The sequence below is a fragment of the Salminus brasiliensis genome, chromosome 8 (assembly GCF_030463535.1).
Source record: "Salminus brasiliensis chromosome 8, fSalBra1.hap2, whole genome shotgun sequence".
NCBI lineage: Eukaryota > Metazoa > Chordata > Actinopteri > Characiformes > Bryconidae > Salminus > Salminus brasiliensis.
The window spans coordinates 42,147,718-42,160,848 of NC_132885.1; the positions used below are offsets into that span (position 1 = coordinate 42,147,718).

At 41.9% G+C, this 13,131-nt stretch overlaps 2 protein-coding genes across 2 annotated transcripts in view; one reads left to right on the plus strand and one right to left on the minus strand.

Moving 5' to 3' along the window:
- Window positions 1-13,131, plus strand: part of rpl31 (ribosomal protein L31) — a 177,071-nt gene that overhangs the window by 103,727 nt on the left and 60,213 nt on the right. The window lies entirely within an intron of this gene.
- On the minus strand, window positions 389-11,669 carry itm2bb (integral membrane protein 2Bb). Its single transcript, XM_072686661.1, has 6 exons — window positions 11,448-11,669; window positions 4,308-4,439; window positions 3,298-3,516; window positions 3,085-3,195; window positions 2,702-2,852; window positions 389-1,728 (listed from the first exon to the last, which is right to left on the minus strand). The coding sequence occupies exons 1-6, from the start codon at window positions 11,526-11,528 to the stop codon at window positions 1,640-1,642; spliced, it is 783 nt and encodes a 260-aa protein (XP_072542762.1). The 5' UTR covers window positions 11,529-11,669; the 3' UTR covers window positions 389-1,639.

The following is a 13,131-nucleotide window of genomic DNA, read 5'->3' on the forward strand; positions in this document are numbered from 1 at the left end:
GAAGGTCAGGACTGTGGTAACTAGGTGCTGACCACTGCATCCCGGGAACATCCCACAACAAGCCTGATGTTCTGGAGATGTTCTGACCCAGTCATTATCTAGAACATCACAGTTTGGTTCTCAGTGTCTCAGATTCTCACGTTTGTCCATTTTTCCTGCTTCATCACCTTCAAGAACTGACCGTTCACTCGCTGCCTAATATGTCCACTGGACCCAGATAAACAGTGCCATTCACTCCAGTCTTTATTAAGAACCCTTGAAGAACCCCTTTTATCACAGACTGTAACTTGTAACGCCAGCTCTGTTTAGATGAAGCCCCGGCGCTTTCACATGTGTTCCCTTACAACAGAGCCCAGGGCAAAAGGCCAGAGGAGAGAGCCCACACACACAAGTTTAAGACTTTATTGTTTGGGTTTGTTTTTACAGAAAGGTTTTATACAGATCAGCATTTTTAGCTTTCTGATCAACGTGGTACATTCTGAAGCACCCCACAGCACTGTGCTCCGCAGCTACTAAGAGAGCCTTTCTTATTGCGAGGATATTCAATCAGAAATGAGAGACTAACAAAGTGAAAATCTGACAACTTTGTCATTTTCCTTTATTTTACAGAGTAGCTTTAAAATTGACCACGACACACCACCTTTCAGACGTCTGGAATCAGAGGTTTTTAATCATACAACTAGCTCGAACCTAAATCCACCTGCTGGGTTGGACAATTCATTGATAATTAATTGAATTAATTAATCAGTTAATTGGTTTGTTCATTTCCACGCCCTGCATACTCCAGCCCAAGTGCGACCTTCGACTCCTGACGTTTCCTGTCGTTTCCTGACCCACTCTGACCCACTTTCCTAATTGCTCCACTGTCGTGTTTCCAGTATTTTATACCTTTTTAGAGCTTTTTTTATTTTATAAAAGCTGGGAAACATTTGGGATTAAACAGATCAATATGAGAAATTATTCCAAACGTCTGAACAGTAGATCACATCCTTTAACGTCTTCAGTAAATTCAACTATTCAAATATAAATTCTGTGAATATAAAGTCAGCAGGAGGGAAAGCAGAAAGCAAACTTCAGCTTACGTGTAGTTCAGTGGTACAAAAATGACTGCCATCCGCAGAATTTACTCTCCGACTCTCTAAATTTGAAAAAATATATTCATTCGTCTTCTCCTCCAGCCACTGTGTGCAGTCCAGTTAACTCAGTTCACCCAGAAGACGTCAAGAAGAGATCAGCAAATATCAGTAGAACAAGTGGTGCATGAACCCCTTAAAGAATAATAAAGAATAGCATTCTTATGACACACACACACTCGCTCGCTCTCTCTCACACACACACACACACACACACACACACACACACACACACACACACACACACACACACACACACACACACACACACACACACTCTCCTCACCATGGTATGTTGTTCAGAAACCTGGGACATTATCAGTATAGACATGCTGAAAGTGTAAAGTAAATGGAGAAGGTGAACACGGTTTCACACTGAAGCTACAAAAAGTACAAGAAGGCCTATAAAATCAAAGACCGCAGATTCGAAAAAGCTGCTGCTGCGTGAGAGAAGCCCGCTCGCCTCCCCCCGCCCCGTCTCGCTCTCGCGCTTTCCTTCTCTTCCCTCACAGCTCGCAGATCTGAGTCTCCACCACGAACTTGTTCTCAAAGTGGCGAATCTTGTGGCAGTTCGGAGCCTCGCGCTTCTGCATGCCTGTGGAGGAGAAGAGGTGCAGAGGGGAGGGGATCAGTGAGGCCGAGGGAAGGAGGGAGTGCAGGTACTCAAGCACTGAAATCGCCAGTCACTCATGAGGAGCTGGTAGGTGTAGGGGTGGGAAGGTCTGGTAGTGAATGTGGTCAAGGTGGCATAGAGGAGGACACTGCACACACTGCTCTCCATCATGGACGATAATGGTCACCCACTCAGTTCGGTGGCAGGCTGCTGTCTCAGAGATGCTCTACAGACAGACTGGTTTAAGAGCCATCAGGCTCTTCAGCTCTTCCCAGTAAGAAGGAGGACTGAGTCTCTTATATTTAATCAGAGGTTTAATCTGCACTATTTACACTTTACTGTACATCCTGAACATCTGCACTGCGGGACACTACGGACACGTTATTTTTAATAACAATATATGCGCTCATTTATTCAGTATGGTAATCTCTCTGCTTCAGTCCTCATTCTGTATAACTGCCCTGCCTTTCATCTGCGGTTGGTTTCAAATGCATTTTTTTGCATTTTTTATTTAGTTATTTTTGTAATTATTGTATTACAGTGCTGTACTGTGCAAATGCTATGGGCTGCTAAATTTCCTTCAGGATCAATAAACTATTATTAGTAATAACTCGGCACTACTATTGATTATAGCTAGCTAGCTAGATGGATAGACAGATACTATCTATGTATCTACCTATCTATTTATCTAGCTAGCTATAACCAATAGTAGTATAGTATAGTAGTATTATAGCTATTACAATAGTAGTATAATATTATACTACTATTATAGTAGAGTAATAGTAGTATTATAGCTAGATACATAGATAGCTAGATATATAGATCTAGGATCTATCTATCTAGCTATAATCAATAGTAGTGCCGAGTTATTGCTAATTACTAACATTCCCTATGTATTAGATTTCGACTTCTGACTATTGGGAATGCTGCTGCTACGCCTGTGTGGTGTGCGTACCCAGTATGGTGTCTCGGCGTTGCAGTCTGTAGGTGTCTTTGCCTCGGCACAGTTTGTTGATGAAGAAGCCCAGCTCTTCCATGTCATCCAGCTTCTCAGTTACGATCATCTGCTCGTGCACCAGGTACGTCTGCGGCAGGTAGGTACCAGCCTGGAAACGCACACAGACACACAGAATAAGAGAACACACACTTCACACGGTGTACACAACAAACCACCCGGGTTACCATAGCAACCACCTAGCAACCCCAAAGCACACCTGGGTGTTCCAAAGCAAGCATGTGTAAAATCGCAGACCTGGTTAAACATCATGGGGGGTCACCGGACCCCACTTTGAGAAACGTGGCTGTACGTGCAGCTGAAGTGGCGGGTTGGATCCTCACCTTAATTTTGACAAGAAGATCCACGAAGTCATGGGGAGGCATGACCACGGACGTATTGAGAGGGATCACATAGCACTTGTCCAGGTTCAGGTCCAGGTATGCAGTCAGTTTCTGAAAGCCCAACACAAATTCACAGTCAGGACGACACACTGACCACTCCCATCCTTAATCACCTGAGCTGAGAGCATGTGTGTGTGTGTGTGTATTTTGCACCTTGCTGAAGTCGTGGACGATGTCAGCCGGGTCACTCTCGCCAAATTCGGGCACGGGAACGTGAATTTCCTCCACCTCCTCATCCTCCAGCACATACACCGTCTCCTTCATGAAGCGCAGTCCAGCAGGAGAGCCCTCCAGCACCACAGCCTCCTCCTCCTCACGGACCATGTAGTCGTCCTCAATGTACTTCACCCCGCACACGTACACCTGACCCCCCTACACACACACACACACACACAGTTCAGTTACACTTCTTCATTAACATCACCACATTAACACAGCATGCCCCCCATTGTACGTGGTCTGACAGACACTCGGTGGACACTGAGCTGCTCTCTGTGAGCTGTTCCTCCTAAACTCTTCCACTGTTCAATAATAACACCACTCACAGCTGATGGAGGAAGATCTAGGAGGGAGGAAATTTCACCAGCTGACTTGTTGTAGTTGGTGCAGCGGTGTCTCCTATTACATACAGAACCACGCTGGAGTTCAGTGAGCTCTTTAGAACCTCCCGTTCTTTCACTGATGTGTGGAAGAAAGGACAGACTGCAGGGCTAGAGGCTGGAGTTTATATACCGGTGCTAATGGGATTAAATCAGATACCTAAATTCAAGGATTAGGAGATGTGTCTCAATACTTTTGTTCTTATGCATTATGTTTTATTCAATATAATGACTTGTTTTTAAACTCTACAGTATTACGATAAAGGGATAAAAGGATAATTGTCCAGTCTGATTTATAATAAGGCTAATAAATAATAAATAAAGCTCTACAGACACTTAAAATCAGATACAGGAATAAAAATGAAGGTAAAGTTTAAGTCTATTTAAAAGACACTCGAGCCTATAAACAGGATGGTGTGTCTTTCTTCACCGCCATTAAAGGCCGGAGTTAAATAAGGCTGCGGCTGAGGCAAGTCGGGACAACGAGATGTCCCAGGCTCCAGGAGAGGCCGCAAGATTTCACACAGTGTTTTTATGTTGCCATGGCAGCAGCAGTGATCTCACCTCCAGCACGTAGTACCTGTACAGGTAAGCTCCTCCCACGACCACACCTGAGAGCATGAGGGCCAGTCCCAGCCAGAAGCACCAGCACCATGTCCTCGGCTGGCGGTGCACAAACTCCGGCGTCTCGGGGTCCTGCAGCCAGAGAGAACACAGTACACCAGCCTGCGTTAGAGCCGGCTCACAGGCCCAGGTGTTTATTCCACTATACTGATATAACTGTTCTCTATACACTATATAAACAAACAGTCATATCAGAACATTATGACCACCTACCTAATAGTGGGCTCGGATGACACTAGCGAGACATTGTTCTAATCCAAGAGCGGTTATTCCCACTATTAGGAAGATGTGCTTTTCTATTGGTCCGTTCATCATGAGATTTTTAGACATCATAAAAAAACTATTTTTCAAATTCAAATTATGTCAAAAAGTGAAAAAACAGATAAAAATGGAGATAAAAGGTTTATGCAGTTTCTAATATACACTCACTGTCTTGCAATTATCCACAGTATTACAAATACATACATATAATTACACCCAGGGAGGAGACCTGATTTAACTTAAGGAGCAATTTTTTTAATTGCCCTCATATCTATAACTGTAATTACTAGAATTAACAAACAGATATATCCTCACCGTCACGCAAAAACCTTGTATTTCCAAAACATCTCATTTATAAGAAAAGGGAAACACCTCCTTCATTTCTTAAGGGGGTGATTATTCCAGTGACAGCGGGTCATTATTCCAGGTCAATTTGGAGTATTTCTATTGGTCCATTCATCATGAGATTCTTTATGAAAAACATAAAGTGAAGTGTTTGAATGAGGCCTAATAAAAAGAGCTCGGGCTAAAGCGAAACTTAGAGAACAGGGCGACTCGGCCAGATAAAGAAGAGGAGGAAATAAATCACAAATGCTTCCAGATAAAAGCTTCTAAAAGGGGAAAAAGAAAGTTCTCGGTTGAAGAGGAACACGATCCGTGTGTCGGATGAAGTGTTGAAAACACTGCCTTTTCAGAGTGCATCCCTACTAACTGTGCAACAATAATAATAATATAAAAAGACACCCACACACACACTTTTCCATGGGAAAGAGAGCGAGTCTGAACAGAGCCTAGCCTTTAAAACCACCCTACACTCCTCCCTCGTAAAGGCCCTCATGCAGCGCAGCAGGCTTAGAGTTTAAACATCGACAGCAACTTGATTCAGTTCCACTAGGGGTGGGCGATATGGTAAAAAATATTATATCACAATACTAATAATAATTATAATACACAATACTACAACACACACTTTACCGTACCACACTATTAATCTCGATACTCTGACAATGCAGGAGCGGCTCTGAAAAAAGTCTAAGTACAATGAATTTTATTTAGAATTTGCTAAACAGCACTACTTCTGCTGTGCATAATTATATTTAATTAATTAATTAATTATTATTATTATTATTATTATTTTTCACACACACACTTGTTCTACTGTATATTAGCTAAGTTAGCTATGCTAGCTATGTACCTTCCCCTGGTTACATTTACATTTACATTTACAGCATTTAGCAGATGCTCTTGTCCAGAGCGACTTACAAAGTGAGTGGTATCAACACTATGAAATGATAAGATCATCCAAAGGGCATTTTCACAACCTTATCTTGTACCATTTCTGAAATATTCTAAGAATTTCGCTTCTGTATAGATATGAAGTGGTGTTGCAGTGTGAGTGAGTGTGAGTGAGTGTATCTGTGGTTTGCACCTCAGCACAACAGAGACATGAACAGGAAACCAAATCAGCATCGTCAGCAAAGGATATTCTGAGCAGCTCTCTAAGCCAAGCTCAGACCGTGAGAAGAGCATAACGCATCGGTTTAAACGCAGAGTGACGAACAGCAAAGCGTACCCTATCGGTTAAACTCAGCGTAACAAACAGCAAAGCGCAGCGTATCTGTATAAACGCAGAGTGACGAACGTCAGAGCGTAGCGTATCTGTATAAACGCAGAGTGACGAACGTCAGAGAGTAGCGTATCTGTATAAACGCAGAGTGACGAACGTCAGAGAGTAGCGTATCTGTATAAACGCAGAGTGACGAACGTCAGAGAGTAGCGTATCTGTTTAAATGCAGAGTGACGAACGTCAGAGAGTAGCGTATCTGTTTAAACGCAGAGTGACGAACGTCAGAGAGTAGCGTATCTGTATAAACGCAGAGTGACGAACGTCAGAGAGTAGCGTATCTGTATAAACGCAGAGTGACGAACGTCAGAGAGTAGCGTATCTGTTTAAATGCAGAGTGACGAACATCAGAACGTAACGCATCGATTTAAACGCAGCGTGATGAACAGCAAAGTGTAGCGTATCGGACAAACATCCTTGTTTTGTTCATTTCTTAAGGGGGTGATTATTCCAGTGACAGCGGGTCATTATTCCAGGTCAATTTGGAGTATTTCTATTGGTCCATTCATCATGAGATTCTTTATGAAAAACATAAAGTGAAGTGTTTGAATGAGGCCTAATAAAAAGAGCTCGGGCTAAAGCGAAACTTAGAGAACAGGGCGACTCGGCCAGATAAAGAAGAGGAGGAAATAAATCACAAATGCTTCCAGATAAAAGCTTCTAAAAGGGGAAAAAGAAAGTTCTCGGTTGAAGAGGAACACGATCCGTGTGTCGGATGAAGTGTTGAAAACACTGCCTTTTCAGAGTGCATCCCTACTAACTGTGCAACAATAATAATAATATAAAAAGACACCCACACACACACAAGCTCAGACCGTGAGAAGAGCATAACGCATCGGTTTAAACGCAGAGTGACGAACAGCAAAGCGTACCCTATCGGTTAAACTCAGCGTAACAAACAGCAAAGCGCAGCGTATCTGTATAAACGCAGAGTGACGAACGTCAGAGCGTAGCGTATCTGTATAAACGCAGAGTGACGAATGTCAGAGAGTAGCGTATCTGTATAAACGCAGAGTGACGAACGTCAGAGAGTAGCGTATCTGTATAAACGCAGAGTGACGAACGTCAGAGAGTAGTGTATCTGTTTACATGCAGAGTGACGAACATCAGAACGTAACGCATCGATTTAAACGCAGCGTGATGAACAGCAAAGTGTAGCGTATCGGACAAACACCAGAGAGTAACGTATCGGTTTAAACGCTGCATGACGATTGTCAGAACGTTGCGTACTGGTTAGGCTGTTGATGTTCAGTGGTTCAGTAATGTGAGCCGTGTCTTGTGAGCTGTCTGTGTGCCATGCATGCTGATTGGAAGATAGGCAAATGAGCACAAAACCTGCCCCACAAGAATAAACCACAGCTGATTAAGTGCTGCCAAGTGTCACCAGCGCAGGGTTTTGAGTTTAAGGAAGGATTAGCTATTCTACTTTATGGACGTAAATGAGTCACTGGTTAATCAATAAGGAACGTCTGTTCAGTGGATGAATCATTTAAGCCTACAGCATATCTAAATGATCAGGTTACAGTACAGCTCAGTCCAGCCCAGCTCTAGAACTCATACGACTAGTTAGAACATTGTCAGGGTCCTTACGTGGGGAAATGGCTCTGTGTGTGTGTGTGTGTGTGTGTGTGTGTGTGTGTCTGGTACAAGAAAACTTGTCTAGACAAGCATTTTATCACAAAGAGGAGTCTGGCAAGTGGCCGAGCAAGCAATACACAGAACACTCTCTCACTACACCCTCAGAAAAAAGGGCTTCTATAAGGCCAGCGGTTCTTTATCCAATCCTATCAATTAAAAAGAAATCTGATACTTAAATGGTTCCTCATGTTCAAACCTCTTGTAGACAAATCAGCTCATTAACAAACCATTAAAATGTGCAGGGAAGGGTGTGTGTGTGGGGGGGGGGGGGGGGTTAAGATGGTGTTACATAAAGAAACTGGGCCCAGCATTGTGACCAGTGGCCGAATAGACTCTAAAATATTATTATTTTTTAATGCTCCTGTTGGCCTTTATTAAGCAGTTTATTTACAACATTTTAAATAATCATATTTTCAAAAATATTATCGAATATTGAGATGTTAAAGCAGCATTATGCAAGAACTGGTATTTTTTGCTTCTGGGCTCCCCCTACAGTTGTGTAGAGTAATTAACTTTTACTTCACTGCAGTAAATACAAACCATTCTTTGAGCACCCCCTCATGGACAGCTAGCTGTAAACATGCATTTCTGGACAGTGTGAGAGCTGCAGAAGCTTGATCTGAAGGTGGAGCAGCATGTGGGCTGAGGTGGTAGAGTAACACTACAGGATTCTACACTAATATGACTCTATGGGTTCTGCAGCGTTACACAGCAGTTCTGGAGAGAGGTTCTCCTCCTGCAGCTCCACCACCAAACCTCCATAGTGCAGTAGCAGCAGCAGCGCTCCGGCCCGGAGTGGGAATGACGGAGACGCCCTTCTCCCTGTTCAGTTCAGTCAGTGGAGCATCAGCAGGATCCTGAAGCTTTTATGGTAACACTGCAACATAATGCTGCTTTAGGCTTTCACCCCCGCCCTGTTTCCTCTCAGCACGATCGCAGAGGTTACTGCACCGCCTCCGTCCCAGAGTAGGTTCATTTAATGAAGGGTCATTCTCTGCAACGTCAGAGAGCTTCACTCTCCCCTCGGAGGAAGCTGATCTGAGAGGAGCTGCAGGGCTGCTGCACTAATCTCTCTCTGATCCGCTTTCACGCTGCCTGCTCCTCCGAACCAGCTTCCTCTTTCTTTTTTTCTTCTCTGTGGTCAGCTGCTTCTCAAACCACCGCAGTGAACTCCCTCACCGCGGCTCTGCTCTGCCCTGCCTAAAGCTTTCGCTTTCTTTTCTAAAGTGATTAGCGTTTAATCCCTCACGTCAGACACCACCGAAACACCAGCCTCTCTCCAAAGCCCAAGAATAGCCGAGTAAAGCTATTCCTTTACTGTGCACACCGTCATTACCAGCACCAATACACCTGCCTACATACTGTGCTGTGTCGGTGCTGGGACGGGTACTTAACTATAGTACTGTATCAGTGTTGATAAAGGTGCTCAAAAATACTGCAGTACTGTGCTGATACGGGTACTAAAGTACAGCACTGTATCAGTGTTGATTCAGGTACTTACAGTATCATATCAGTGCTGATTTAGGTACTCAACTACAGTGTTATCAGTGCTGAGACGGGTACTTGCATACAGTGCTGTATAGGTCCTGATACAGGTACTAAAGTACAGTACTGATACAGGTACTTAAGTATCCATATCAATACTGGTACTTAAATACAGTGCTGTATCAGTGATGATACGGTACTTAGAGATAGTACTGTATCTGTGCTGATAGGGGTACTAAAGTACTGTACTGTATAGGTGCTAATAAAGGTTCTTACTTGGGTACTTAAAATGAGTGCTTTATCTGTGCTGATACGGGTACTGAAGTACAATATTGTAGTGTGCTGATATGGGTACTTAACTACTGTACTGTATCACTGTTAAGGTACTTACAGTATCGTATCAGTGCTGATTTAGGTACTCAACTACAGTGCTGTATCGATGCTAAGAGGGGTACTTAACTACAGTACTGATACAGGTACTTAAGTATTGATACCAATACTGGTAAATACTTAAATAGAGTGCTGTATCAGTGCTGATACTGGTACTTAAATACAGTACCATATTGGTGCTGATGCGATTACTAAAGTACAGTACTGTATTGGTACCGATATGGGTACTAAAGTACAGTACTGTATTGGTGCTGATACAGGCACTAAAATACCGATGCCGTTGCAGGTACTTAAGTACAGTGCTGTTTCAGTGCCGATAGGGGTACTTACCTACAGTGCCGCATCAGTGCTGATAGGGGTACTAAAGTACAGTACTGTTTCGCTGCTGATACTGATACTTAAATCCAGTATCATATCAATGCTGATACTGGTAATTAACTACAGTACTGGACAGTGCTGCTGTGCTTACAGTGGCACGTAACTACAGTATTGTTACGTTGCTGACAGAGGTACTTAAACTCGGTATCCTTTCGGTGCCAACATTGGCAGTTAAATACAGTACTGTGCTGATACCATTAGTATCGCTTAAAGTAACTTAAAGTAGCTTTATTATGTAGTATTCCTCTACCGCATCAGCCCACATGCTGCTTTACTTTTCGGTGACGGTTCTGTATCTCGCAGCTTGTCCAGAAAAAAAGTATGCGTCTTTTACACTTCCTGACAGTAGGGGGAGCCCAGGAGCAAGAAATCCCAATTCTCACATACTGCTGCTTTAAAGACCGAATTATATATTTTAGTGTAATATAGCATATAACATAATATACAGCAAACTGGAGTCACCCCGTTCACATAACCATGAGGGTCCCGATCCGTGTTCCCGGCCCTGGAGAACCCACGGACAGGCGATTTATCCACCTCTACCTGTTGGGAATGGTCTATCACACTCGACCAAGCCAATTAGGAGCCTAGTTAAGGAGCTGGATCATAACTAATGAGCTAAATAAGACCTGTTTGAGCTAATTAGGGACATAATTAGATGCGTCAGGTGAGGCTGCAGCTAAAGTCCAGCTAATTGGAGCTGATTGATTACCCCTGCTGAACTGGAAACTATAGGGAAACTCAGATCAGTCCTGGTAAGCTGAAACAGCATCTCTGAAGGGACAAAAACAATGTGCAAAACCAGCTGATTTTCTTAGAAAAAAAAGGGGAACCCATAACAAACAAGCTGTCAGCCATTTCTGGTTTCGTGGAAATGTCTGCCATACAGTTGTAGGAAGGAGAAGAATTTAAAGCAAAATAGGGTTAAAAAACGAGCCAATGTTGCTTTCACGAGAATAATATTGATTGCTGATCAGTTTTGGGTCATGTTGGAAAAGTCTGCATGCAAAACAAAGCTGAAATTGGCTTCTTATTGGAATTGTCCGTTCCACCTTAAATGGGGCAGTAGTTACATACTGGCGCCTAAGGCGCCAGTATGTAACTACTGCCCCATTTAAGGTGGAACGGACAATTCCAATAAGAAGCTGGTGAGACTTCAAGCAAATGTGAACGAAAGGCTAAATTAAATATCATACATCATTAATCTAATTCCAAACAACGCTAACAACTATTATTCTGCCGTAAAACAGCTTAATATCCCCGTTAAATCAGCGTTTGCTTTGAAACAGAACTAATAATATTACCCTGTCGACCGGAATGAGCGTCTCGCCGTCCTTCTTCACGTCCTTCTGGGCAAGGGCGGTGTTAAAAGACACCTTGACCATAATGACCCTGTCTGAGGAGCGATTTTCCGAGTAAAAAGGCCAAGAAGCGACGTGCCGTGCTGGGCTGCTCGGTGTGTTCTCGTTTTTCTGGCCGGTAGCAGTGTTTCGCTGTGACGCAGATAAACAAGGGCGAAAGGCGCTGTTGCACGCTTCTGCCTCCAGAGGGCGACAATTCCCCCGTCACGCGTCTAGTCTCTGCCATGCCCATATTAGGAGATCCGGGTCTGGGCTGTTTTTCTCTATGTTGAATAAACTGAATTTTCAAAACTTGATATTTCTTATGTTTAGATTTATATAAAATATATATTTATATTTCTTATTATATAAAATATGAATTTTGCTACACCCGTGCTATTTCCAGGCTAACACTGACACTCCCATATGCTCATTTTTTATTATGTAACTATTGGAAATATAAATATGCTACTGTTATATAACTACGAAGGCCCTAAATTGATATAGTGGCTGTTTTTAATAATAAGTGGTGCTTAGGTGACAGTAAAATAATAATAAACTTTATTTGTATAGCACTTTTTTCATACATAATTTCACTTTGGGTGCTTTACATAAAGTAAAAATATTTAAATACATAAATAAGATAACATGAGCATGACAGCAGCAATAATATAGTAACATTTTATAAAATAATATGATAGCTATATAAAAGATGATAATAGTAATAATAGTGATACAAAGTAGTATGTGTAACATAAGAAACAATTACATTCATTTAGTCATTCAGTCTATTAGCAACTTAACAATTTAAAGTCAATATAAACAAAGAACATTCTACAACATTCTTTTATAGTTTATTTTATTCATACATGTATGTATACTGTATATTTCTATATATTATATTTCTATATATTTATGTATATTTATATTAATTTATTTTAATAACAACAAACCATTATTTACCTGTTACACATAATATACAGTAATAACGACAGCAATAACCTGATAATAAGCATTTTATTGATTGTCATTTACATTTTATTTTTCAAAGGACTGTTATTTACATGTACACTGTTAAATATGCATTAGCTTTGGTTTGTATGTCACTTTTGCACATAATAATCTGAATAATCATGGCTACCCAGGGGGGGTGGGGGGTGTTATTGGGCCCCTGAAGTTGCCATGACCACCCAAGTGTCAGCTCTTTTGTAATATATAATTCTTAAATATTTATTTATTTATTTATTTACGTGTTTGTTTGTTTGTTTATTTTTTAAGAAAATAAGTTTACCAGACACAATCATGTAAATATCACATATTAATATTCATATTGTATTAATATTAATTCTGAAATAAAAATAGAAATGGTCAAATAATGTCTAGAAATAAAATAAAGTAACTAAATATGAACATTTTCACGATAAATAAACATATAAAAGAGGGAAACAGTCAATGTCGAAATAAACGCAGCAACTAGCCAATCAGAGCGCAGGAGGTGGGACACTTGCTGCTTCTGAGATTTCGCTGTCCAGCAGTTGCTATGGTAATGTGAACGACTTCTCAAGTGTCCAATCAGCAGATTGCTAATGATCCAGTTAGCCAGTCGCTGTGCAGGAGGCGGGATTGTGCAGCCAATCGCAGCCCAGGG